The sequence below is a fragment of the Triplophysa dalaica genome, chromosome 15, assembly GCF_015846415.1.
Source record: "Triplophysa dalaica isolate WHDGS20190420 chromosome 15, ASM1584641v1, whole genome shotgun sequence".
Classification (NCBI taxonomy): Eukaryota; Metazoa; Chordata; class Actinopteri; order Cypriniformes; family Nemacheilidae; genus Triplophysa; species Triplophysa dalaica.
Window position 1 is genome coordinate 8,548,863 of NC_079556.1, and position 22,974 is coordinate 8,571,836.

Consider the following 22,974-nt stretch of genomic DNA (forward strand, 5'->3'; position numbering starts at 1 on the left):
AGCGATTGCTCAACCAGACCTGCCTGATACGCCTCTTGTAACCACACCGCCAAGAATGTACGTGGGCATACTTGTAAATCTCATTTACAAGTATGAGATTTGCCGCTGTCGCAGCAATGTCGTGGAGACGCTGTGTGTGTCGTTTCGAAAATAAAGCCTCTTTGTTTGCTCTTCCAAAAGATGAGATAACTAAAAACGAATGGTTACATTTTATTTACAACACTGTTCCAGAGAAGTACAATCCGAATAGTCAAGTTTGTGCAGCGCATATTACCGAAGCTGGAAGATATGAAGACCGGCAATGCAGGAAAGCTTTGGTTAAAAAGTGGGGCCATTCCAACCATTACAACTTTGCATGATAGGCGCTTCAGATTCACAGCCTGTAATTATATTGTCATTGTAAAAGCTTTGCAACGGACTAACTCTGGTTGTGTTTGTCGTGGTTTGTGATATACAAACGCAGACACGCGCGCAACGTGAAAAAAGATAACCTAAGTGCTAATAATCAGTAATAATGTTCAAACTAGAGGCAACAAATGTTGTGTTTATAATGGGCTCGCACACACTCTGTATGATGTATATGGTTGTTTGTTTATAGTCTTATAACGTCGTATAAAAAGGTAAAACAGTAAGATATAGTTTTTCACTGTTTAACATAACATTTTTTCAATAAAACCTTACCAATCCTTTACATCCTGCTCAAGTCACGCTGACAAAGTTGATGTATCGGCTTGATCATCTTCATTTTCCGTATCAGATTCGGGCTCGAATTGATATAAGGAAGTACCGATGACATTTTATCACCTGTAAGTACAATTGCTTTGGAACCTTATGTTTCGAATATGGAATGAAGCGTTACATTTCCGTGAAACGCTCTAGTATTCGACCAATCACTAGGCACTAAGCAACTGGCCAATCATAGCACACATCGCTTTTCAGAGCGATGAGCTTTGTAAAAAATCAGCGTGTTTCAGAGAGGCGGGGCAAGGAGGAGATACAAACATGCACGGTATGTGCAAAATACATCAGGTTTTTTACCTTAAAACCTTAAACAAACGATAATATTCGTTTAAGCCTTGTCATTTGACCCCTTTAATTAAAAATAAACAAACACCCAAACGAAAGTAAAATGCCGGCAGCCACCTTACGATCGACTGCCGGCCACACAAACATAATGAAACAAACATAATGTCCAGGCCTGGTCCTCTCTTGTTGTACATTCCTGTCGCTCCTCCTTTTATGCTGTGAGAGATGCGGGACCGGAGCACTGCACAGCTGATACTCATTATCACTCGCGTCACCTGCCCCACATCATTCCCTCACGCCTTTCGTCCCGCCTCGCTCGTTACACTAAATAATCTAGGTAAAACTATTACTGTGCTGAATTCCATTTAGCAAGGATCCTCTCTTTTCTTGTGGTATAAATCCACAGTGCACCGTTTTCCTTATAGTGGTTCAGCGGTGCTATTTCTTTACATTTATTTTCCTGTTGAATTCACAGTTTAAATGCCACGTCTTTTCTTTTTCTATGTAGTTTTATAAGATAATGAGTTATCGTGTTAAATAATCGGGATCTCAATATTGTCCCAATTAATCGTGATTATGATTTTTGTCAAAATCGAGCAGCCCTTATATGAAGAGTTCATTTGCAAAAACAACTCAGTTTTTAAAAATGTTCAAATCATTTTTTTATAGTTAAATCAATTTATATCAATCAAGCTGCATTTGAGTTGTTTTGATTGAAACAAAAAAATAAAGCTACCTAACACAAGAAAAACAAGATAAGGACATAATACAATAAAACAACAGGATTTTTGTTATTTCTGTTTTTACAAATAAACTCTTTATGTTTAGAAAGTTTAATGTTACTAATGCCTGCAGCTTTTGTCAAGGTTTGTGTGCCATTCAAAAGAGAATTGAGAATGCCTTTTAAATTATGTTAATTTCGTGAATTTGAAGGGGTTAAGCAAACAGGGTGTAGCAGAAGAATAGAAATTCCAAGTTATATAACTGTTGTAAGTATATTTTTTATAACGCATTTCATTTATTTGTACGAACATGTTTTTGCATATGCAACATATGGGGATTTCCAACACTGTTAGATGCTATTAATATCATCGTTTAAAAAGCTACCATTAGAAATGTGTACTCAATTTCTTACATTTACACCTTGTGGGCATGCTGATCTGATTCAAATTGTATCTCGTTTAAGAAAATGTGGGCAAATTTTTATTTCAGAGTTTCGACCCACCCCAGCTTTTTTCTGCAAAACTGGCCCTTAAACTATGAGTGAGTAGCTTTTTGCAAACGCTTTGATTTCATTGTGAAACTGCTTGTGTTGTGCACAGGTGTTCTTGGTTCGGAAGATAACGCCGCCTGATAATAACCAGCTCTATGCCATGAAGGTCTTAAAAAAGGCCACACTTAAAGGTACAGCGTTTGTGTATACATGCACACACGCACACCACAAACCACACGCGCTTCCTTTCATAATATAAACATTACTTCGAAACAACAACAGCTAGTTTCACTCTGCACTGTTGTTTCCTGGGTTGTTTGTCTACTTATTATCACTTTTATAATCTGTAAAATAACTCCTAAGAGATTCTCACCCTAGAGAATTACATTGATCACACCAAGTCTGTATACTTGCTAAATTATACATTAAAAATAAAATAAAAACTCTTCAAACACAATTTGCTGTATATCAAGAGCAGTGTCACGTTAAATAAAGCAGTTTTGCACATTTCTGCAGATACAATTGTAAACTCATGCCGGTGTGGGTGAGGTTGCTTCAGGTTAACGTCAACTCTTCTGCGGGCAAACACACATCCTGTGTTATCAAGTGTGCACCCCAATGACAGGAAAATCCCACCATGTTTACACACACTGTGTGCTCAGGTGTCTGTACACAAAAATCTCTGCTTCCCTCTCCTTTTAAAAGGATTCAGAGATTAGAGTTGGTTCTAATGACAGCTGATGACATCACTTCCTCCGTGCAAATGCTATAAATCATAATAAATGCAGTGGATTTGCAGAGTTTATTTTTATGCGTTTTTAGCTTTTAAATAAACCCTAGTGTGGTGTGTTATAAGTTTAGTGTCTGTTATGCGAAGAGGATTTTCATGTTTGTATGTTATTTACTTCTAAACCTATCAACTTTGTATGTCACAGTGAGGGACCGTGTGAGGACTAAAATGGAGAGAGACATTTTGGCAGACGTCAACCATCCCTTTGTTGTCAAACTCCATTATGGTGAGCTAATGTAATGCTTTAATAAAATATTACTAATATGTTTTGCATGCTACTGTACTTCCCCATTTTTGTATGTCACATGACAAAAAATGTTTGTCAACAATAATGCAGGTTTTTTTAGTCATTAAATGATTGTGTTCCAAAATAATACTATGTGTTGTGTTTGTGATTGTTTAGCATTTCAAACGGAAGGTAAACTCTATCTGATTCTGGACTTTCTCAGAGGAGGTGATCTTTTCACCAGGCTGTCAAAAGAGGTAGATTTAAAATGCACAACACAGTTTACTACACATTTCCACAACTACATGTAGCCTATTGACTTTGTCTCTTCCTCTGTATCTGTTCAGGTGATGTTTACAGAAGAAGATGTGAAGTTTTATCTGGCTGAGCTGGCACTGGGTCTGGATCACTTACACGGGCTGGGCATCATTTACAGAGACCTTAAACCTGAGAAGTACTTACATTTTACTCACATCACACTCACGTTAATACAATGTTTTTACTTAAAGAAATGTCACAGGCATTCACTAATATTTCATATTATAGTATCCTTCTGGACGAAGAGGGACATATCAAACTCACAGGTACGATTTAAACATAGTATCACTTCCTCCGTATCTGTCTTTTATCTGTACTCTGATCAATTTATTGCATTGGTATAATTGTTTCGCATACAAAAACAATGGAAGATCTCTCTGTGAAATACTGCACTTGGGTCATATTAATATATATAATTAAATACATATTAAATACATATTAAATTAATATAATTCATTGATGTACAACTGACATTGAGTTGAAGAATGCAGATTTTCCACAGATTTTGGACTTTGTAAGGAGGCTATCGACCATGAGAAGAAGGCTTACTCTTTCTGTGGGACGGTAGAGTACATGGCTCCAGAGGTTGTCAACCGACAGGGACACACCCACAGCGCTGACTGGTGGTCATACGGGGTACTGATGGTACGTTAAGATGTACTGACCTTGAATAATGTAATCTCACTTTTTGAAAGACTTAATAATTATATTCAATCACCTGATCAAACCATTTTGGTTAAAACCCCCTTTTCCATATTTTAGGTTAAGTAATATCTAAAACTAAATGTTTTAAAATGGAGATAGACATTCTGGTCTTAGTGGGTGCTGTCATTGTTTAGAACATTTCAGGCAATTTCTAATGGAGACCTTTTATGACATTTCTTTTATCTATTTTCTTTTAACCTTATCTCCTTTTTTATTTATTCACTATAACTCCATAATGTATATAAATGCACCTGTGTTAAATCATAGTGCAGTGTGGTTTAAAACATTACAAATGTGTATTGTGTCACTGTTCACTACATACTAAAAATCTTGTTTTCTTGACATGCTCAACAAATGAAACGTATTCACAGCTTTATTGTTGAGCCGTGGTTTGTCATATTTTCTGTTTAAAAGTATGTTTTATGTGCTTGTCTTTTGTGTAGTTCGAGATGCTTACAGGATCACTGCCGTTCCAGGGAAAAGACAGAAAGGAAACGATGAATCTCATCCTAAAGTGAGGATTCACTGAGTTTTTATACCCTGCCACATTACTAGTAGATATGTTTAATATTAAAACTGGGATTGCAGACACTTCATTTCTATTACTTTGCTGAACAGAAAAATAATTTTAAATCAGCAGACAAGTAAAATATTTGCCTATTGAGTAGTGACCTTGCCTACAGGTTTGTAATGATTTTTTAGTTTTTAATGGCGGATCATGGTTGGGTTTGTTTTTCAGGGCGAGGTTGGGTATGCCACAGTTTCTTAGTGCTGAAGCACAAAGCTTACTAAGAGCCCTCTTCAAGAGGAACCCCATCAACAGACTTGGTATACAATTCTTTCTTTACATGATGTCATTTTCTATATTACTTTGTATTTGTGATGAAGTTGCTGACATGGCAATGAAATGCAAACTGTTTTGATCAATTGTTTTGTACTCTAACCCTGACGTTTTACCAGCATCTGGGCCAGATGGAGCTGAAGAGATCAAACGGCATTCATTCTACGTGACCATTGATTGGAATGTAAGAACTTTTCTGCTGATCCGAAGGAATACTTAGTCTCATCCTCCACCACTAAGATCTGAGTGAAGCATTTTCTGATTATTTTTAGAAACTCTTCAGGAGAGAGATAAAACCTCCATTCAGGCCAGCTGTAGCCAGACCCGACGACACCTTCTACTTTGACTCAGAGTTCACGTCTCGTACCCCTAAAGGTACATTACTCAGAGCTCTGACACATCACTTACCATTTTTCATTTTCTTTTAGTGAAAAAGTTTTTTATACATAACAATGTTTATATTAAAACGAAGTGTCCATTAAAACAAATAATTTCATATTTTAATAGTTTTGTGGTCTGTATTGGTAAGGTTGATCTGATCGCTGTATTTTCATATTTCAGACTTTGTTCACTGTTATATGTTTGGGGAATTTCATATTACAGCAGAGGCTAATATAGAAAAGAAGTGTTGTTCATGGTTTGTCTTCTGCATGTTTCCTCCCAGATTCTCCAGGTGTTCCCCCCAGTGCAGGTGCCCATCAGCTTTTCCGAGGCTTCAGCTTTGTTGATACGGCAATGCTGGAGGAGGATAGTAAACAGGAGAATACAAAGCCCCCTCCACACCCTGTGGTACAGGTCAGTCATCTGTCATGTAGGAAACCATCATTAAAACTACAGTTTGTTTCCTTTGCTATAATTAATACGGGCTTTCCTATATAAGCTTTTTCGTTTTGATGGTTTCTTTTTGTTGTATTGACCCCAGAAAGGACTTTCATTGGTATTTCCCGTAATTGGTAAACATGTGCAGACATTGTTTTTCATGACGGTTTAGTAAAAAATGTACATTGAAGAAAGTATTGCAGCTTTAAAGGAAGGGGATGCTTCCTTTAAAACATATGTCATAACATGAAATTAAAGACTAAATGTTTATTTTTTTAACTACCAAAATGAAGATAAATAGTCAGACCACAAGATGGCAGTGTTTCTATATATCAGCAGTACTTGATTTATGTAAGTAATGCCATAAATGCAGTAAAATTGGTGATGTGATGACAATGGTTTTTATGAAAGTATCACAATATTTTGAACTCAATTTGTAAAAATAAAATTGTCATTCAAGCATCCAATTTATTTCCTAAATATTAATTATTATTTAATTAAGTGTAATAGGTCTGCTACCAAAAAAATAAACCACATTTTTAGAAATAAGCTACAAATAAAAATAATGAAACGATAAAAAACCTCAAATTAAAGCCTGAAATAAAAAAGGAGCAAATATTATTTTGACACAGGATTAAACAAACATCATTTAAAAAATCACCATAGCTCAACAATTCATATTGTATTTCTTATGTTGCATGTGTCAGTTCCTATTAATGTAATAAATCATTATAGTTATATCATCCCTCTCTTTTATTCAGTAATCAACGCTTCCTAATGTCCTTGTATTAGTGTGTGTCCACTAGCCTATTCAAATGCTGAATCCTCAGTTATTTTGCACATGTTTGATATTTTAATGTGGGTGCTGCTGTTTGTATGTGCGTGTTTGATTCTCAATTGTCTGTTGTGCACCTGTCTCCAAGCAGCAGCTTCATGGTAAGAACATCCTGTTCAGTGACGGTTACGTGCTGAAAGAGGACATCGGCATGGGATCTTTCTCTATCTGCAAACGCTGCATACACAAGGCTACCAACACGGAGTATGCAGTGAAGGTTGGAGGCCATGATATTGCATGTCTTACTACTTAATGTTCTCGAAAATAATTGTCTTAGTAGCTAGATTAGTATGTTGGGGAATATATTTTATCATTACACCTTATAGTCAATTGGATTTGTCCATATACAGTATTTGTCAAAAGTGATACACCGGAGGCAATCATTTGCATTATTTTTGTGCGTTTTTTTTCCTAGACACGTCCTGGCCAAGATTTCGGGTGCATCTTCTCGCATTTATCCAAAGGATACCTCATTGAGGTTCTCACAATTCAGTAAAAAGAAAAACTTTATAAAATTAACATTAACATATAAACATCGTAGTTTCATTCTTACCTTGAACTATAACAGATTATAATTATGTAACAGGTTATATAACAGGTTTTCTGAAATAAAACCTGAAATAAAAACCTCTGTGACATGAGCGGAGGACAAAAGCGACCCCCAGAGGATTCACCCGGAATCCTGGCCAGGACGTGTATGCGGAAAATGTCTCACATTGTCACCCTACAATATTTGCTTTTTATTTTCCCTCGCGTTAGATTGAATTACCCTTAATGAACAAATAAACCGCACATGTACCCTGTGGTGTGAGAGCCAAATGTAGAGCATATTTAAAGCATATGATTATGGCGGATGCTGATATCTTAAATGGTCTTAAACATCTTAAAGGCGGTAGTTTAAAGCAATGATTTAATGCACGTTTACCTTGAACAGACACTAACTGAGGCCACGTTTACACAATGAAAAACAGAAAAGTTTTTCCTTTGTGTTTTTGAAAGTTTCACGTACACATGACAGAGTTATCAAAACTGTCTGCATTTACACGGATCCAGGAAACGGATAAAAACGCTGTAGTATGCACGCCAGGCCAATGGATGGCGCTGTTGTTGTGTAAAGAAACAGGACGCGCCTCGGCACATACACATGCACAGTTATAAGGCAAGAGTGCTTTTTAATACCGTTGGTCGATGTATACGTGTCTTTAGAGTCAGGCGAATGTTTTTTCCGGGGATATGTTAATACATATTTGAGCAGCGAGAGCTTACAGTACGGGAAGCCGCCATATTGTTTTGGCTGTACTCGCGCGTCCGTAAATGCATGCGCGTGACATCGTCGTCATCAGAAAGTTCCGTTTTACATGGAAACGGAAAAGGCGGCGTTTTCAAAAAGTTGCACTTTAAGACCTGTCTTCAAAAGTTTGCATTTCAGTCCCCCAAAACTCTGTTTCCATCTAAACGAATGGCCAAGATGCATACATATTTTGAACTTTTTCTTGTCTTGTCTAAACGGCCCCTGATACTGAACGCATTATTTTTTTATGGCGGGCAGGCTGGCTTGTGTCAAGAAGACACACCGCCACCTACTGTCCCGGTGTTTTTATATATTTGATCTTATTTTTGACATCTCATATTTTCCTGTTATATAGCCTATGGAAAACGTCTGTGCTTCGCTGTAGCGAAAAAAAACAGGTTTAGGTTGCAACCATTTGATGTCACGGATTCTGACGCAAACTATTTTTTTTAAGTTTATGCATACTGTGACAGTGACACTGTTTTTTAATCCACATTTATAAAGTCAATCCCATTTTTAATATATTATAAAGCCATACATCTCTCTATACCCAAGGTTTCTTTTAAGTTCTGAGCCGAGCTTTAGTTTTTGTGATTGCTGTTTATCATGACTGTGTGTGTTTACTTAAAGCTGTTTGGTGTGATCTTCAGGTAACTGACGCATCACTTATAAATTGACAGGTAATCGAGAAAACAAGCACTGACCCATCTGAAGAGATTGAGATCCTGCTAAGATACGGCCAACACCCCAACATTATCACTCTCAAAGATGTAAGTACAAACACTTAACAAGAATCAGAAAGACCTTTAGCGTTTTATGAACTAACTGACCACAATATTATTCAGCGTATATAAAATGTGACCACTCATAATAAACTCGATACCAACCTAAAGGATACGGTATGCATTGCTGCTTACAATAGGTAACTGCAATAAAAACAGATTCATATACCGATACAGGTTTTTCAGTGTGGTGTGCTGTATTGCAGGTGTATGATAATGGAAAGCAGGTGTACCTGGTCACAGAGCTGATGAGAGGAGGAGAGCTGCTGGACCGAATCCTCAAGCAGAAGTTCTTCTCAGAGAGAGAGGCCAGCGCCGTCCTGCACACCATCACAAAGACCGTGGAATACCTACATGCACAAGGAGTGAGCTAACACACTTTTACTATGGAAAGGGAAATCTTGTCTCTCACACACAATGCACCACTATGACTCACAGCGTGTGACTAAGCCTTGCAGTCCCCTCCTCTTTGAACTTGTCTCCGCCCTGTATTTTCAACACTTAATGTGATTTAATGCTTGTTTTATATTGACCTCTTCCCTAAAATAACCACAATAGAAACACATTTCAACTCTGCTGTCGCTTTTTCTATGGCGTGCTTTATATCAACGCCTCTGCTCTGAAATCTTACCCTGATTTGAGAGTATGACGTCTGGATTTCCTGCAGGTCGTGCACAGGGATCTGAAGCCCAGCAATATTCTGTACGTCGATGAGTCTGGAAATCCTGAATCTCTGCGCATCTGTGATTTTGGCTTCGCCAAGCAGCTCCGGGCAGACAACGGCCTCCTCATGACGCCCTGCTACACTGCCAACTTCGTAGCACCCGAGGTGAGCGTGTTTCACAACAGACTGTGCATATCTGTGTAGGCAAATAAAGATGTTAAATCGCCAGAGTCATATTAAGGGAAATGGGGATTTAAAGAGCACAGTTTTTAAAAGGAATGAATGTTAACAAAAGTAAATATGAAGATTTTAGGATTTTTCTCAATAATAATTGTTTTGTCACAGGTACTGAAGAGACAAGGCTATGATGAGGGCTGTGACATTTGGAGTCTTGGAGTATTACTGTACACTATGCTTGCCGGGTAAGAAAACCAACACACACATTTTCTCCTGACTTTAATATTTTTTTTTAATAGTTATTCCAATTTCAAACAAAAATTATACATCTCTCACAGATTTACTCCTTTTGCCAATGGACCAGAGGATACTCCAGAAGAGATCTTGAGTCGGATAGGGAGTGGCCGCTTTACGCTGACGGGAGGCAACTGGGATGCTGTGTCTGATGCAGCCAAAGTATGCTTTGACCCCGCCCCCACCCACAAAAACCAATCAAATTAATCTCAGTAGTGTTCTTTCTTACACAGATGCTTTTTTCTGTAGGATTTGGTCTCTAAGATGCTCCATGTGGACCCACACCAGCGGCTCACAGCCAAGCAGGTTCTCAAGCATCCCTGGATTGTTCAGAGAGATAAACTTCCCAACAGTCAGCTACAACACCAAGATGCCAAGCTTGTCAAGGTAACATTGGAACGATCACTACGACGAAGCTCTGAAACTGGAACATTTCTTATTCCCATGTAAATAATTGTTTTGAAACGTGAATTTCAGCACCAACAAGGGCCTTTATCCAAAAAATATTGGGACGGTGATGTCTCATTACAGTATATCTGCAACACATGTAAATAAAAGGAGCTGGGATTTACAGAGTAGAAATACACTCACCACACTAGGAGCAGATGAACACCTTACAACATTTTGCCATTTTAAACATTTTCTTTGTCACAGGGGGCGATGGCGGCCACCTACTCCGCGCTGAAGAGTTCCCAGCCTCCCCCGGAGCTGAAACCCATCGAATCATCCTTCCTGGCACAGAGACGGGTGAAGAAGCTGCCGTCCACCTCACTGTAGAAAACGAGGGAGGAAACACAATGACGTCCTCCTGAATGCAGTTTTGGAAGGGATGTGATGGATGAAAGGACCATACTGAAGTTGTATTGACTAAAGACAATCTCTTACACCTGCCCTTGTCATCAGCGCTTATGCGGGCTGTCAAGCATGTTAGGCGAGGGACGTGATTGGCTGATGAAGTGTAAGGGCGGGGCCAGTGGGGGTTTGCACTCCCTTCAGAACGGTTGTGTGTTTGAGTGTTTGAGTGTCGGAGAGAATTTAAAGAATCAGGTAAAGGATACTGTTACTAAACGGATGATATTGCCAGTGCATCTGTGTCTTGGTACTGTACTCCCTAAACATCAACACTGCTGTATTCAGAGTTTTGGATTGTTGTTTTCTTTGTTTTTTATGTCTGTTGTTTGCTTAAGATTTATTCATTTTCTTCAATGGGACAACGCAGTACTGTTTTTTGGTAGCTCTGTCTTAATCCTCCATAAAGTTATCTTCCTAAAACCTCAATCCTCCATAGAGAGGAGAAATGTTCCAGTGTAATGTTTCAACCCAGGTAAATAAGTCAAGGTTAAATCTATCTTCCACAATGATCTGGTACGCATGTGACTATCATCCAAGCGTAGGGGAGAACTGAGGTGCTTTCTGCATGAATTTGTGAAATGCCGTCTTGTTGCTTTTTTGTTTTCAAGCTCAGCACTTTTGCTTGGTGACCCCGTCAACACTGGTCAAGACTGTTCAGACAATGTCTTTTGCGTTTCTCAAAGAAAAGAACGAAAAATTGAATGTGAGATGACCTTTGAAGCTTGTGGCATGGAAAAGTTTTGCTCTTGTAAACCGGTGATTTTTCTGGAAAATCTGTCTCCTGTTATTGATTCTGTTGTTGTTGTTTTTGCTAAAAGAGACGTTATTTTATAAAGCACACTGAGCACAAACATGTATAAGTGTAACGCTGGAGGAAATGATTGTGTAGATTTTTACCTGTTCTTTATCATTATTGTTCTCACCGTGTTCATTGGCGAAGTCTCGACTGTATTGTGCTCAGGCCCTTCTTGCAAATGTCGTGCAAATTCATGGAGCCTTGTCAAGCTTCTGCACCCTTTATCCATCAAACACATCTTCACAGTTTCAAGGTGTGCTCACTGTATTGCTTTGTGTTCCCACTTCCCATCATTAGAATTCTTACTGTAGGATTATAAAGAATTGTAAAAATGTCTTCGCTCCAGCATAAATATAAGTGAATGTATTGATCTAGAAAAAAGGGAATTCTCAATGCACTTTAGTTATTAAAACGATGATAAGGATAGTTTACCCAGTAATGAAACATTTACTCACCCTTGTGTTGGTCCCCAGATGTAGAAAGTCATGCCGGTTAGGAACAACTTGAAGGAAAGTAAATGATTACTTTTTGTCATTTTTGGGTGTGCTATCTTATTAAAACCATGACGTTATGCAAAAAAGTGACATGAGTTTCACTCGACCACTTTAACTCATGCAGATTTGTATCGTGAAACATAAATTGAGCTCCAGACGACTGAACTTGTAATAGAGCATAATGCGTGTGAATTCTATAAATTTTGATGACAAATGCATTGTGTCTGTCTATTGTCCAAACCTTTCAAAGTTGAAACCTAGCAGTTCTCTTTTTACACATCTCTTTATTTGTGCATTGTTATTTCCAACAGTTTTTTCTCTGTATGTGCTATTGGGGATTCTTTCTGGGTAATCTTAAAAAAATCAGTTGTGATTTATTTGTCCTGCTTTGAAGAAAAAAATATTTGTGAGTATGAGCATTCAGTCGTATTACTGTGTAAATGTGTTTGTGTCTCCTGCCTGCTGTGATGGTGGGGGTGTTTGTGGTAAAGGGGTGTAAATGATTGCCCTTTGTTCTACGGTTAAGGGGCTGGATGTAAGAACCTTCAGCCTGGTGCCTTTCTATTAAAAGAAAAGAAAAACTTTTTACTCTTTTTCTGTTTACTTGCTTCATCTTTCTGTCCGTTGTTGTCCGGTCACAGAGCCACAGTGGTAAAATATAGTTTTAAATGGCAGATTTACAGATCACCTACTCAGTCCAGCCATCTCAGCTGTGTTATCTGTACAGTTATTTACAAAAAATTGTTATTCTCTTAATTTTTGCAGATATATCTAATAACCTGTCTGTCAATTGGTTTATCCCTTGCCAAGTGGTTGGTTCCTGGGCAGTTCCGGATGCAAAAATCTCTAGAGCTTTAGGCGCATTCAATTTTTTATAGATTAATTGATTTTATAACAGAATTATAATTTTTGCTGGTGCCATGTCAGGTCTCTTCCTCTTGTTATTCACCAGTCTTTTGGGCATTATATTTTTAATCTGCTCATTGGATTAACATCCTAAAAATCAGTTTGCTCGAAAGCGTTGTACAGCAGAATTTAGGCCATGACATGCTGGGATTATTTGAAAGCCGCAGATCCTTAGTGAGTGAATGATAAAGCTCTTTTATATACAGAATGTGTCTGTTCACCCGATTTCATGACTTTAACCCAGTATACTCTTTCAATATTTTATTTATTAACATTTTTTGTTTATCTAGTTCATCTCCTATATTCCACAATCTCACAGGAACTAAGGCAAATATTTTGTGTGAGTTAATTCAAATGAATTTGTACGAACTAATCATACTTTTTAGAACAGTTTGCTTTTGCGCCAGTGAAGTTAGAATTAGGGAACAGGCTTCAATACTTCTTTTTCAATATTGATAATTTTCTAATAATTGTATGTTTTTGTATGATTTATAGTGTAAGAATTCATATGACTTAACCAGCTTGTATAATAGTTATGAAATCCTGTCAGATCCAGTTGGTGTATTCTCACCATTGCCCAAAACACATATACAAACATGTGAACAACTGACGAATTGAACTCTGGAGGAAAGATGTGTCTGAGAAAAGGATGTCTCATTTTTTTCCATACTTACATTTGTGTAGGCTAACTGTAAATAGGACTTGCACTAGCAGCGTTTTTGACTAAATGTATACAGTAAATATACTGTTTATTTGCACATTCCATTTTGGGGCATTTATTGGATTTTCAATGAACTGCATATTTTATTTTCGCGTTACAAAAACGTATAAAAATTTGAGCAAAGAAAACTAATATCACTCAAAAACTGACTACTTTAGAAAAGTTTTAAACAACAATAAAAGATTTATAAACAGGCCAAGCTTAATCGAGCACTGTGAAGATTTAAGCAGCATCTAGTGGTGAGATTGCGAATTGCAACCAATGGCTCACAACAACCCATGCTTGCTCTTCTTTGCCGAAGGAGCTAACGTATTTACGAAACGTGCTCCGTAGAATAGTTTGTCCTTTTATGGCTACTGCAGAAAAAACTTGCCGAATTCCATGTAGGGGACCTGCGGTGTATGTAGATAGAAATAACTCATTCTAAATGAGGGGGCAGTCTTGGCCTAATGGTTAGAGGGTTGGACTCGTGACCAGAAGGTTGCCGGTTGGATCCTCAGGTCAGGCGGGTAACGACTGAGGTGTCCTTGAGCAAGGCACCTAACCCCTACTTGCTCCCCGGGCGCTGCAGCGATAGCTGCTCTGGGTGTATGTGTGTTCACCACTTGCTGTGCGTGTGTTCACTACTTTCTGGATGGGTTAAAAGCAGAGGTATATCTCGGATATGGGTCACCATAACTGACAAATTAGTCACTTTCACTTTTTTCACTTTCACTTCTAAAGTTTTAAAACATAACTCTTCATTATTTAAGGTCTTTATACACATGTGAAGACATTTTTATATATTATGATAAAACAGGCCAAGTTTAACTGTGTCCAGACGTAACACTCACGTGCGGCCGAGCTCATGTTCTCTCTAATGTTCTTTTTCTCAGTTGCATTTAATCACTGATGTAACATCTGCAGCACCTCTCTGCACATTACTGATGGAATGCTTGAGCTAAAACCACAACATTGAGCGCTCCCCTCCCTCTAACTGCTATAATCTCAGATGGATGGAGCTTTTAAAAGTTATTTAAAGCATGGCTGAGTGATTCTCGTCTGTGACCACAAAAATACATCAGGTATTGCCTCTCATTTTATTGGGTCATGCGATCTTTTCTGCAGGCATGTTTTATTGTCTTTAGTGACTGTAGATATGACACTGCACTTTGAAGTGCCACCTAAATCTGACAAAATGTACTTTATAAAATCCTTAAACTGGAGACTGTTTTCTAGATGACCTAGTTGCTCTTTATATTAAACCTTCCTTCCATATTTCAATTATTCATGTGCTGCGGTTTAAGGCGGTCTTGAATGTGGGATTCCTATGTCGCCTCAAGTGCTCTTGAGATCTGAACAAACGTTCCCTGTCTCTTCCCAGCACCGGGCTTTTTTCTCGTGTAGCATTGACTGTAATGGTTGAGGTTGGTCTGAGATGGACATCACTCGCATCCACTTATGTATCAACTCAGTCTGAGCCATGTATCAGGTGTACATTTTTGTGCAGAATTTAAATTGTGGGTACTCAAAATCTTGTCATTTCAAACTTGTATGGAGCTTTTAAAAGTTATGTAAAGCATGGCTGAGTGATTCTTTTCTGTGACCAGAAAAAAACATCACGTATTGCCTCTCATTTTACTGGGTCAGCTGGCCTATTCTGCAGGCACGTTTTTATTGTCTGTGATAATAAATTTCAATTCAGTTTTGTTGCAGATTCCTGTGATTTATGTCTTATGTGTTTTGTTTTTGTTACACTGCAACATAGACTCTGTGTGTGCCTGTAGTATATTTATTTTGTTCGAAATAAATAAATAAAAATACCTGTATGACTTTCTTTCTTCCACAGAACACACAAGAAGATATATTGAAGATGAAGAATATTGTTAACTGGCACCCATACACTTGCATTGGTTTTTTGTCCATACAATGGTCTTTTGTCCATGCAAAAGAAGTGAATGGGGGCCAGGGCTGTTTGGTTACCAACTTTCTTCAAAATATCTTCTATCGTGTTTAGCAGAAGAAAGTGAATTTGTTTTTGATGACCAATCACTTTAATTCTGAGATAATGACCATTTAAGTTTTATTTCTACCACTTATTTCACTATGATTTCAATCTTTGACATGGTTTTAATCAGTCAATATTAGAGATATCGAGGTTATATTGTCACCAGATATTCTTCACATTGTGTAGGATATGTCATAGAAATTCACAAAAAATAAGTTTAGCAGGGTTTTCACACACTGGGCCACAAATAATAGAATTTTTTTTAAAAAAAATGCCACACATAGTCAGGGTTGCAAAATTTGTCTTTAAGAGTGTTTTTTTATTTTGTGAATTATTATGATAAGAGTGAATTCTTTTGTTCAAACATTTTTTATATATTATATAAAATACATAATATCCTGCCATTATGTGAGTGCCAAGATCTGTTGCTTGGCAACAACACATCATGGAATGTATGTGAGATTGAACATATCTGGCTATTCACGACACCAGCGCGGGATGAAAAGAATGATAGAGTGAGAGCGAAAGAGAGCGAAGCAGAAAGATAGGATCACTTTAAAGAGAACATGAGAGAGACGTGTGTGTGTTAGCAGGAGGGCAGCAAATTCAGCTCAGCATCCTCCTACAAACCACCTGATACCAGCCTGCGTTGCTACAGGCAACACAAAAGGGAGGGAACATGGAATGAGATGCTGAAACAAGCCATCCTTTTCGTCTTATTTTCATTGCCTGTGTTGACGTAAATATCTGTGAGGACAGGAGAGAGAGAGAGAGTGAAAGGATGCTGAGTGGGCAGGAATACAGGAGGCGAGCATCCAATCTCCTGCGGTGAAGTCAGCATCCTTTCGTCCAATCGAGTGTGACGCGTCTCCTGTAGTTTGAGGTAACAGCGCTGGTGTCTTATTAATGAATGGAGCGTCTCATAGGCAGCAAAACACTGCTCGAGCTCTCTCTCCCTCGACGGAGGAGGCATCACAAGAAGACCAGCAAGAGCATGTCTCACCTCGACGCAAAACTACAGCAGCAACCATCCGCAAATATGCAGGCTCACCAGCACGAGGAAGAAAACTCGAGCGATGCAGAACCCAGCGTGCATCAGGAATACCCTTTAACTCCTGGATCGGAGGTGCGTACTTCTTTGTCTTCATCTAACCTTCTTGTACCCTCGCCTTCTCAGCGTAGATCCATCTCCATGGGCGACTTCCGAAGAGTCCCTGCCGGACAGGGCTTCGAGCCTCCATCCTCATCTGCCACGGCGCCCTCCTCCAAACTGGTGACCCCCAGCTCTAGTATGGAGTTCGAAGCGGCTCGCCAGCGCCTCCTGGAGGTGGAGGAGAGGCAGCGTGTCATCAGGGAGATGGAGCGGCGATTGGAGGAGCTGAGGGAGGTGTTTGTGCGCTCCGAGCAGGAGGCCGTCGAACACGGCGAGTTGGTGACCCGCATCGCCGGCGCCTCCCAGCAAGGAGAACTGTACGTGGCGGAGAACGGGCAGAGGCTGAAGAAGGGGTTGAGGTTTAAAAGGCACAGGCCTACTATCATGTTCTCCTCAATGCTCGGATTGAGAACGTGCCTCCCGTGGCCTGTCAAACTCAAATAGTGAAACCGCTGCTGCTCACTTAGTTCTTTACCGCTGTCACACGTCACATCACGTCTTCTCAGGAGGATGTCTGAGGCTATTTGTCGTTAGTCAGGAAACGCTCTGAACTTTTTCTTTATCAGTGTGTTTCTTAACCGGGAACTTGGTGCTTTATTTAGGATGTAAGGCAGCCCATCATGATATTGCAGGCCTTATGTTTGCTGCTTGACCCTGAGACTTTGAGGATTTACTGCAGTATGTGTGAACTTTGTTGATGTTTAGAGCTCCACACATGTGTAACGCTCCACGTTTCTGGGTTTGTGGGAGAGTATGAAGAGAGAGGATTGTTTTGATTGTGTGTGTGAGAACATGTGAATGAGAAGTGGGAAGGGTGCTCCTTAAAATGTCTGTCAGGTTCAGTTTCTTATGTTTGGTCCACAGAACGAAAACAAAACGGTTTTGCATGAATTTCCTGCTGCAGTAAGGTGTGCTGAAATAGAGCAGTTGTGCTGTCAGGATTATTTAAAATGTTTCATTTCTAAAGCCCCAACGAACACAGAGAATATAGGATTCTTGCACGTGAGGATGAGGCTTGAGAAAAGTCATTGCTCTCCAGCATGTGTGGATGGAGGAGAGGAGCAGCGAGCTGTCGCTCCCTTCGTAAACATTCCATCTGTGGCCTCTTTCGTGCCCCTGTTGCTTAGCAACCCAGACTGACTTTCATGTCTTTCAGAATGTATTTTAACAGATCATCCAAAACTACAGCTCATGAATGACAGGTGGAGGACATTTTCAGATTAATTTAATGCATTATGTTCAGTGAAAAAAAACTAGTAGGATTTACTTTTATTAAATCCTTCTAATAGTGTTTGAGTATGTGAATGCTGTTTACTGAGAGGAGGTTTGATGCTTGTTATGAAGTTAAAAATTGAATTAATTATTCACCAACAAAAATCTTTGAATGCAAAATGAGAAAATATCCACGTTGCTTTATTCCCTATAGTGCAGGTGAATTGTGACCACGTGAGAAAGAGCACCCTGAAAGTATCATTAATATGACTTCATGTGGCCGGGAATATTTTTTTCTTTCATCGCAGATCAGGAATATAGCAGTTGTATTTGATCACACAATTTAGTTTGGGGGTGAACTTTCTCTTTAAAGGGATACTTCACCCAAAAATGAAAATTCGGTCATGATTGACTCACCTTCGAGTTAACACAAATCTGAATAGATTTCTTTGTTTTGATGAACACAGAGAAAGATATTTGGAAGAATGGTTATAATCAGACAGATTTGCCCCTCATTGACTCCCCAAGGCAGGAAAAAATTCAATGGTAGTCAAAAGTGCCCCAGAACTCTGTGCTGTCCTAGATTGTTCAAAATTTCTTCTTTTGTGTTCAACAGAACAAGAAGTAATTTATTATGGGAGTCAATGGGGGGCAAGATCTGTTTGGTTATAAGCATTCTTCCAAACATTCAAAATATTAATCAAAACAAATACATGAATACAGATTTGAAACAACCTGCAGGTGAGTAAATTATGACAGAATTTTCATTTTTGGGTGAAGTACCCGTTTATGCAAAGTAACATTTTATCACTGGTTAAACGATAAAATCATATTCTGGATTTTTCGTTGAAAGCTGTGGGAGCCGTGTCCTTACTTCCATACATTTCTTTCCCTCTCTGAGCAAATTGCTCTCCAGCGCAGCCTCATTCGAGCGACAGAGCGTTTGGGGACTTCAGTTAGGCACAGGGGATTTCTATTCTTGGCCTGTAAAGGCTGTAAGATTCTGGACTACAGTATATAGTCAGAAATGGAGTGATGCTGCAGCGTACGTTACACATCTTTAGTGAGTAGTTTGCTATGTTACGCTTACCAAAGGCACACAGATTTATGCTGTACTGCTGTGTAAGCTAGCTGTACATCTACTGTGAGAATGTGGCCTGGCATCTTGCCTCATTGCATAACAAAGCAACCCTGCGTTTTAGAAAAACATTTTCTAATGAATTTGCTATTTAAAATCCCATATTTTTTACAGCTGTGTCGCATTTGCTATACTTAATAATAGCATAATAGTTAAAACTGTGCTCAATATTCAGATTCAGATTGTTCTAGTAAAATCTGAATGTCTTGTAGGACTGAAAGCACCTATTTACTATAATGTAACGTTTAACTAGTGGAATTGATCGGAAGGATATGATGACATAAATATTGAATGTCTTATTAAAATAGATTATTTAACAAGGGTCTGTTTGCAATTTATTTCTATCTTTATTCGCTACTACCTGCATGGTGCTTTGTTTTCTCTGCGTGACACCCATTGCGTGTGTGGCTTTACGTCATCTGTGGGGGCAGGATGCCCTTAGATCACCGTCCTTCATTCTTTTACGTCAGCACATAGAGCAACAACAGAGCGGCTGATTCTTATTTCAAGGGCTACTTACACTTTATTGAAAGAGTATCCTGATGTTTTAATGGGTGTTTTTATTTTGCAGGGATTTATATAGGCAGCTGTAAACTAGGACACACGATTGGCTTCTTTAAAGCGAGGAGAAATGTGAACCTTCAGTGTTCTTGAGCTAAATTAGACCAAACTATGTGTTGTAAATATACTGTACCATCAAAAACACTTCAAATAACATCAAGATATTACCAGGGTTATCAGAGTTTCTGCCGTAATAGCTACAATTATTTAAAAACTATATAAAAATAATATGTAATTTCATTTAAACTGTGTAGGAGGCTTTCTAAATTTTTTTATTTTATTTTGGATGACAGTGGTTCTATGAATAATATGTTTTATTGTAACGCCAGTGGTATTGTCACCATGGTAACGACATTGTAAGGGTGTTTATGTGTAGAAGTCCATCAATTTTGCAAGACAAACTGAAATTTGTTTCTCATTGGCATTTGTATGCTTTATCTATATGATATGTCTCTGTGTGAGTTGACTCATCAATATTCATGCCTTATCTTGTTCTCTGTACAAACTGTGTGTATAGTCATTGTGTGTGGTTAAACCATACAGTTCACCTCAGCTTATTCATGCGCTGATTTTTGCACTGCACCTTTTATGAGTTTTGCTATGAGAAATGTAAACAAAAGCGTTCCCAAAGAACTCTCTGGTCCCACTCACAGACTGAATGTAACGTCATGTTTATATAGCAACACTTAAAAGAAAGGAGGCATTTGTTAACATTAGTCAACATGAACTACCAGAGAACAACCCTTGTACAGCTTTTTTATATTATATAAAATGTTAATTTTAACATTTAATAAACATTTCGCATCAAAAGTTGGAGCCTATTTGTTAACATTAGTTAAAGCTCAATGATAATAAATGTTGTAAAATATCTTGCTCATTGTTAGTTCGAGTTGTTCAAAGGATTTTAAATAAATGTTAATAAATTTGAAAATTGTTAATGCTTCTATTAAGAAGGATGACATTATTCTATAGGGTTTCATCTTGATTCTGTAAATCCTTAAGTTTAAATTAGATGTGAATTTCCAACAACATATTCATTTAATTGTTCACTCAGTTGTTAAATAACTTTTAAGCATTTATTATAACACTTAAGCATTTTTATTTTAGCATCTTTTTAGTGATGCTTTTCTGGGGGACAAAGTTATTTTAAGCTTATATGTATTCTATTAAGCCTTTTCATTCTTTTAAACACTTCTGAACAATACAAGAATGTATCACATGTTTAATTTATGTATTTAATTTGCTTTGCAAACTTATTAAAGATAAAACATGTTTTTATCCTAAAAAAGATATTCTGTAATGACTCTAAATTAAACGTTTCATAGAGCAACCGTTCCAAAAACATTTTCTGAATGTTATTTTATTACTCAACAGTTATAATGCATTGTTATTAGGGTTACCATGAGCACATCTTACGATATATACTAGCTAAAGTATCACAATACCAATTATTATCACGATGCTCTTCCATGTTCATCATTCGAAAATCTACTAATAAAGCCAAATTTTCTAAATACACAGATGTAGATGAAACTATTTTGTATTTACTATAGTAAGCTGTATTAATTTGTAATACTGTAATATTACAGTATTACCACAATCATTTAATGTACGCTACAATATTTTGAAATATAAACTATAGTAATTCCATGAATTGTAGCAGATACTGTAGATTAATATTTAGGCTATAGAAAGACTCAAAAAACCTAAAGTGTCTGGAAATTTTTGCAAAGTTTACTGTTATAAATACTAAAGTACACTAGAACGTTTTTCTAATGTGCAACAAATCTCATTAATACAGAAATGTTTATAAAGGAAAATGTTTGGCTTGCTTTTTAAACTAAACCGGCCAGTAGGTGGTTGCATTTTTTTTACAGAGTCAGTGAATCATTTAACCCATTCGTTCAAAACGGAGGATATTTTTAAGAACAAGAAGCACCCCAAAAAGGCAAACGTTCAACTGTGTAGGTCTATATGCAACATTAATTGTTATAGATAAAAAAGAAAACAATTCCATATGCTGAAGTAATATATTAATTATAAATTCAATCATTGATCATTGAGCATTAAAACCATTTTCGAAAACCTACTGAATGAGGTCATTGGTCTGTGAACAATGCTGATCTAATGTGTACGAGAAGAAAACTTTCAATGGCTGTCTTTATTAAACAGTCAATACCTCAGCAGAATTTGAGAATCTGATAGGTCAACAGGACCGGAGGAACGGTTGATCTAGCACAGCTTGGAACAAATACTGCTGAAATCAGTACCAACCCCCTAATGTCTTTGCCCGGGCCATCTGGCATTCTGACAGGGCTCAGCATTAGAGGAAACTCATACTGCTAATGTCATCCCACCTCACTGCACGTAGATATTTATATATATGCAAAGGTCAAACATTTATTGGGTTTATACAGATATGAGACGGCAAATTATGTAGAAAATTAGCTTTATGATATAAGAGACTGAAAGCTTCGATGGAGTTAACACTCAGCTTTCCTCCTCAATTCCTGGACTGTACTTTACTGTATTTTAATACAGCATCTATTTATATTTCATGCAAGGACATGCAACACCCGGATTAAGGCTCTTGAGAGCAAAAGAACATCCATTCGATGTCATTGTAAAAACAATACACACAAAGATTATTACAAATGCACTTATGTTGTGGCTAACATAACGTAACGCCTAGAATATTATGATATTAAAGCATAACATGTTATCAACCTATAAAGGCAAAAGATATGGCAGAACAACCCGATTCTGAATTTCTTTTCTGTGAATGAAAAGCTTTTTCTGGATATTCTCAAGCACAAAACCCAAAGCTTATGGTCTCAGATGCCGTCTAATGAGAGTGATTCAGCTTTTGTGCCAGAAGTAAAGAGGGATTTAAATTTAAATTTAATTTTTTGTAAAGTGAATGCATTGAAAGGTGATTGATTGAAACAAATGTGCACCTCTGAGCTCTGCTTTTCTGTGCACGTACACAAGTAAGATGAGCACTATGTTTATAATAATCAAACCAATGAGCGAAGCAATTATGTGAGAGTATTTCCTTAAACATCAGCAATGATTCAAAGTTTCAGGAATATAAAGATAAGCATCTCACATATAGTCCTACAATGCAACTCAAACTAATTTGATTTCAAAGGGAAAGAGATATTTGTCTCAGT

At 37.8% G+C, this 22,974-nt stretch overlaps 2 protein-coding genes across 6 annotated transcripts in view; both read left to right on the plus strand.

Moving 5' to 3' along the window:
- Positions 1-12,716, plus strand: part of rps6ka1 (ribosomal protein S6 kinase a, polypeptide 1) — a 47,466-nt gene extending 34,750 nt beyond the window's left edge. For all 5 annotated transcript variants that reach the window (XM_056767319.1, XM_056767320.1, XM_056767321.1 and 2 more), the window contains 19 exons: positions 2,349-2,430; positions 3,175-3,255; positions 3,433-3,512; positions 3,603-3,709; positions 3,802-3,839; positions 4,076-4,218; positions 4,722-4,792; positions 5,018-5,106; positions 5,239-5,303; positions 5,392-5,494; positions 5,784-5,914; positions 6,865-6,990; positions 8,745-8,834; positions 9,053-9,211; positions 9,514-9,675; positions 9,856-9,932; positions 10,026-10,143; positions 10,231-10,368; positions 10,636-12,716. In XM_056767319.1, the coding sequence (XP_056623297.1) occupies positions 2,349-2,430; positions 3,175-3,255; positions 3,433-3,512; positions 3,603-3,709; positions 3,802-3,839; positions 4,076-4,218; positions 4,722-4,792; positions 5,018-5,106; positions 5,239-5,303; positions 5,392-5,494; positions 5,784-5,914; positions 6,865-6,990; positions 8,745-8,834; positions 9,053-9,211; positions 9,514-9,675; positions 9,856-9,932; positions 10,026-10,143; positions 10,231-10,368; positions 10,636-10,758 (1,983 nt within the window). In that variant the 3' untranslated portion in view covers positions 10,759-12,716. The remainder of the gene's footprint in view (positions 1-2,348; positions 2,431-3,174; positions 3,256-3,432; positions 3,513-3,602; positions 3,710-3,801; positions 3,840-4,075; positions 4,219-4,721; positions 4,793-5,017; positions 5,107-5,238; positions 5,304-5,391; positions 5,495-5,783; positions 5,915-6,864; positions 6,991-8,744; positions 8,835-9,052; positions 9,212-9,513; positions 9,676-9,855; positions 9,933-10,025; positions 10,144-10,230; positions 10,369-10,635) is intronic.
- A 3,435-nt stretch (positions 12,717-16,151) lies between these two features.
- On the plus strand, positions 16,152-21,060 carry LOC130436455 (uncharacterized). Its single transcript, XM_056767100.1, has one exon. It carries the CDS (start codon positions 16,648-16,650, stop codon positions 17,332-17,334), a length of 687 nt encoding a protein of 228 aa, XP_056623078.1. The 5' UTR covers positions 16,152-16,647; the 3' UTR covers positions 17,335-21,060.
- Positions 21,061-22,974: the final 1,914 nt, after the last annotated feature.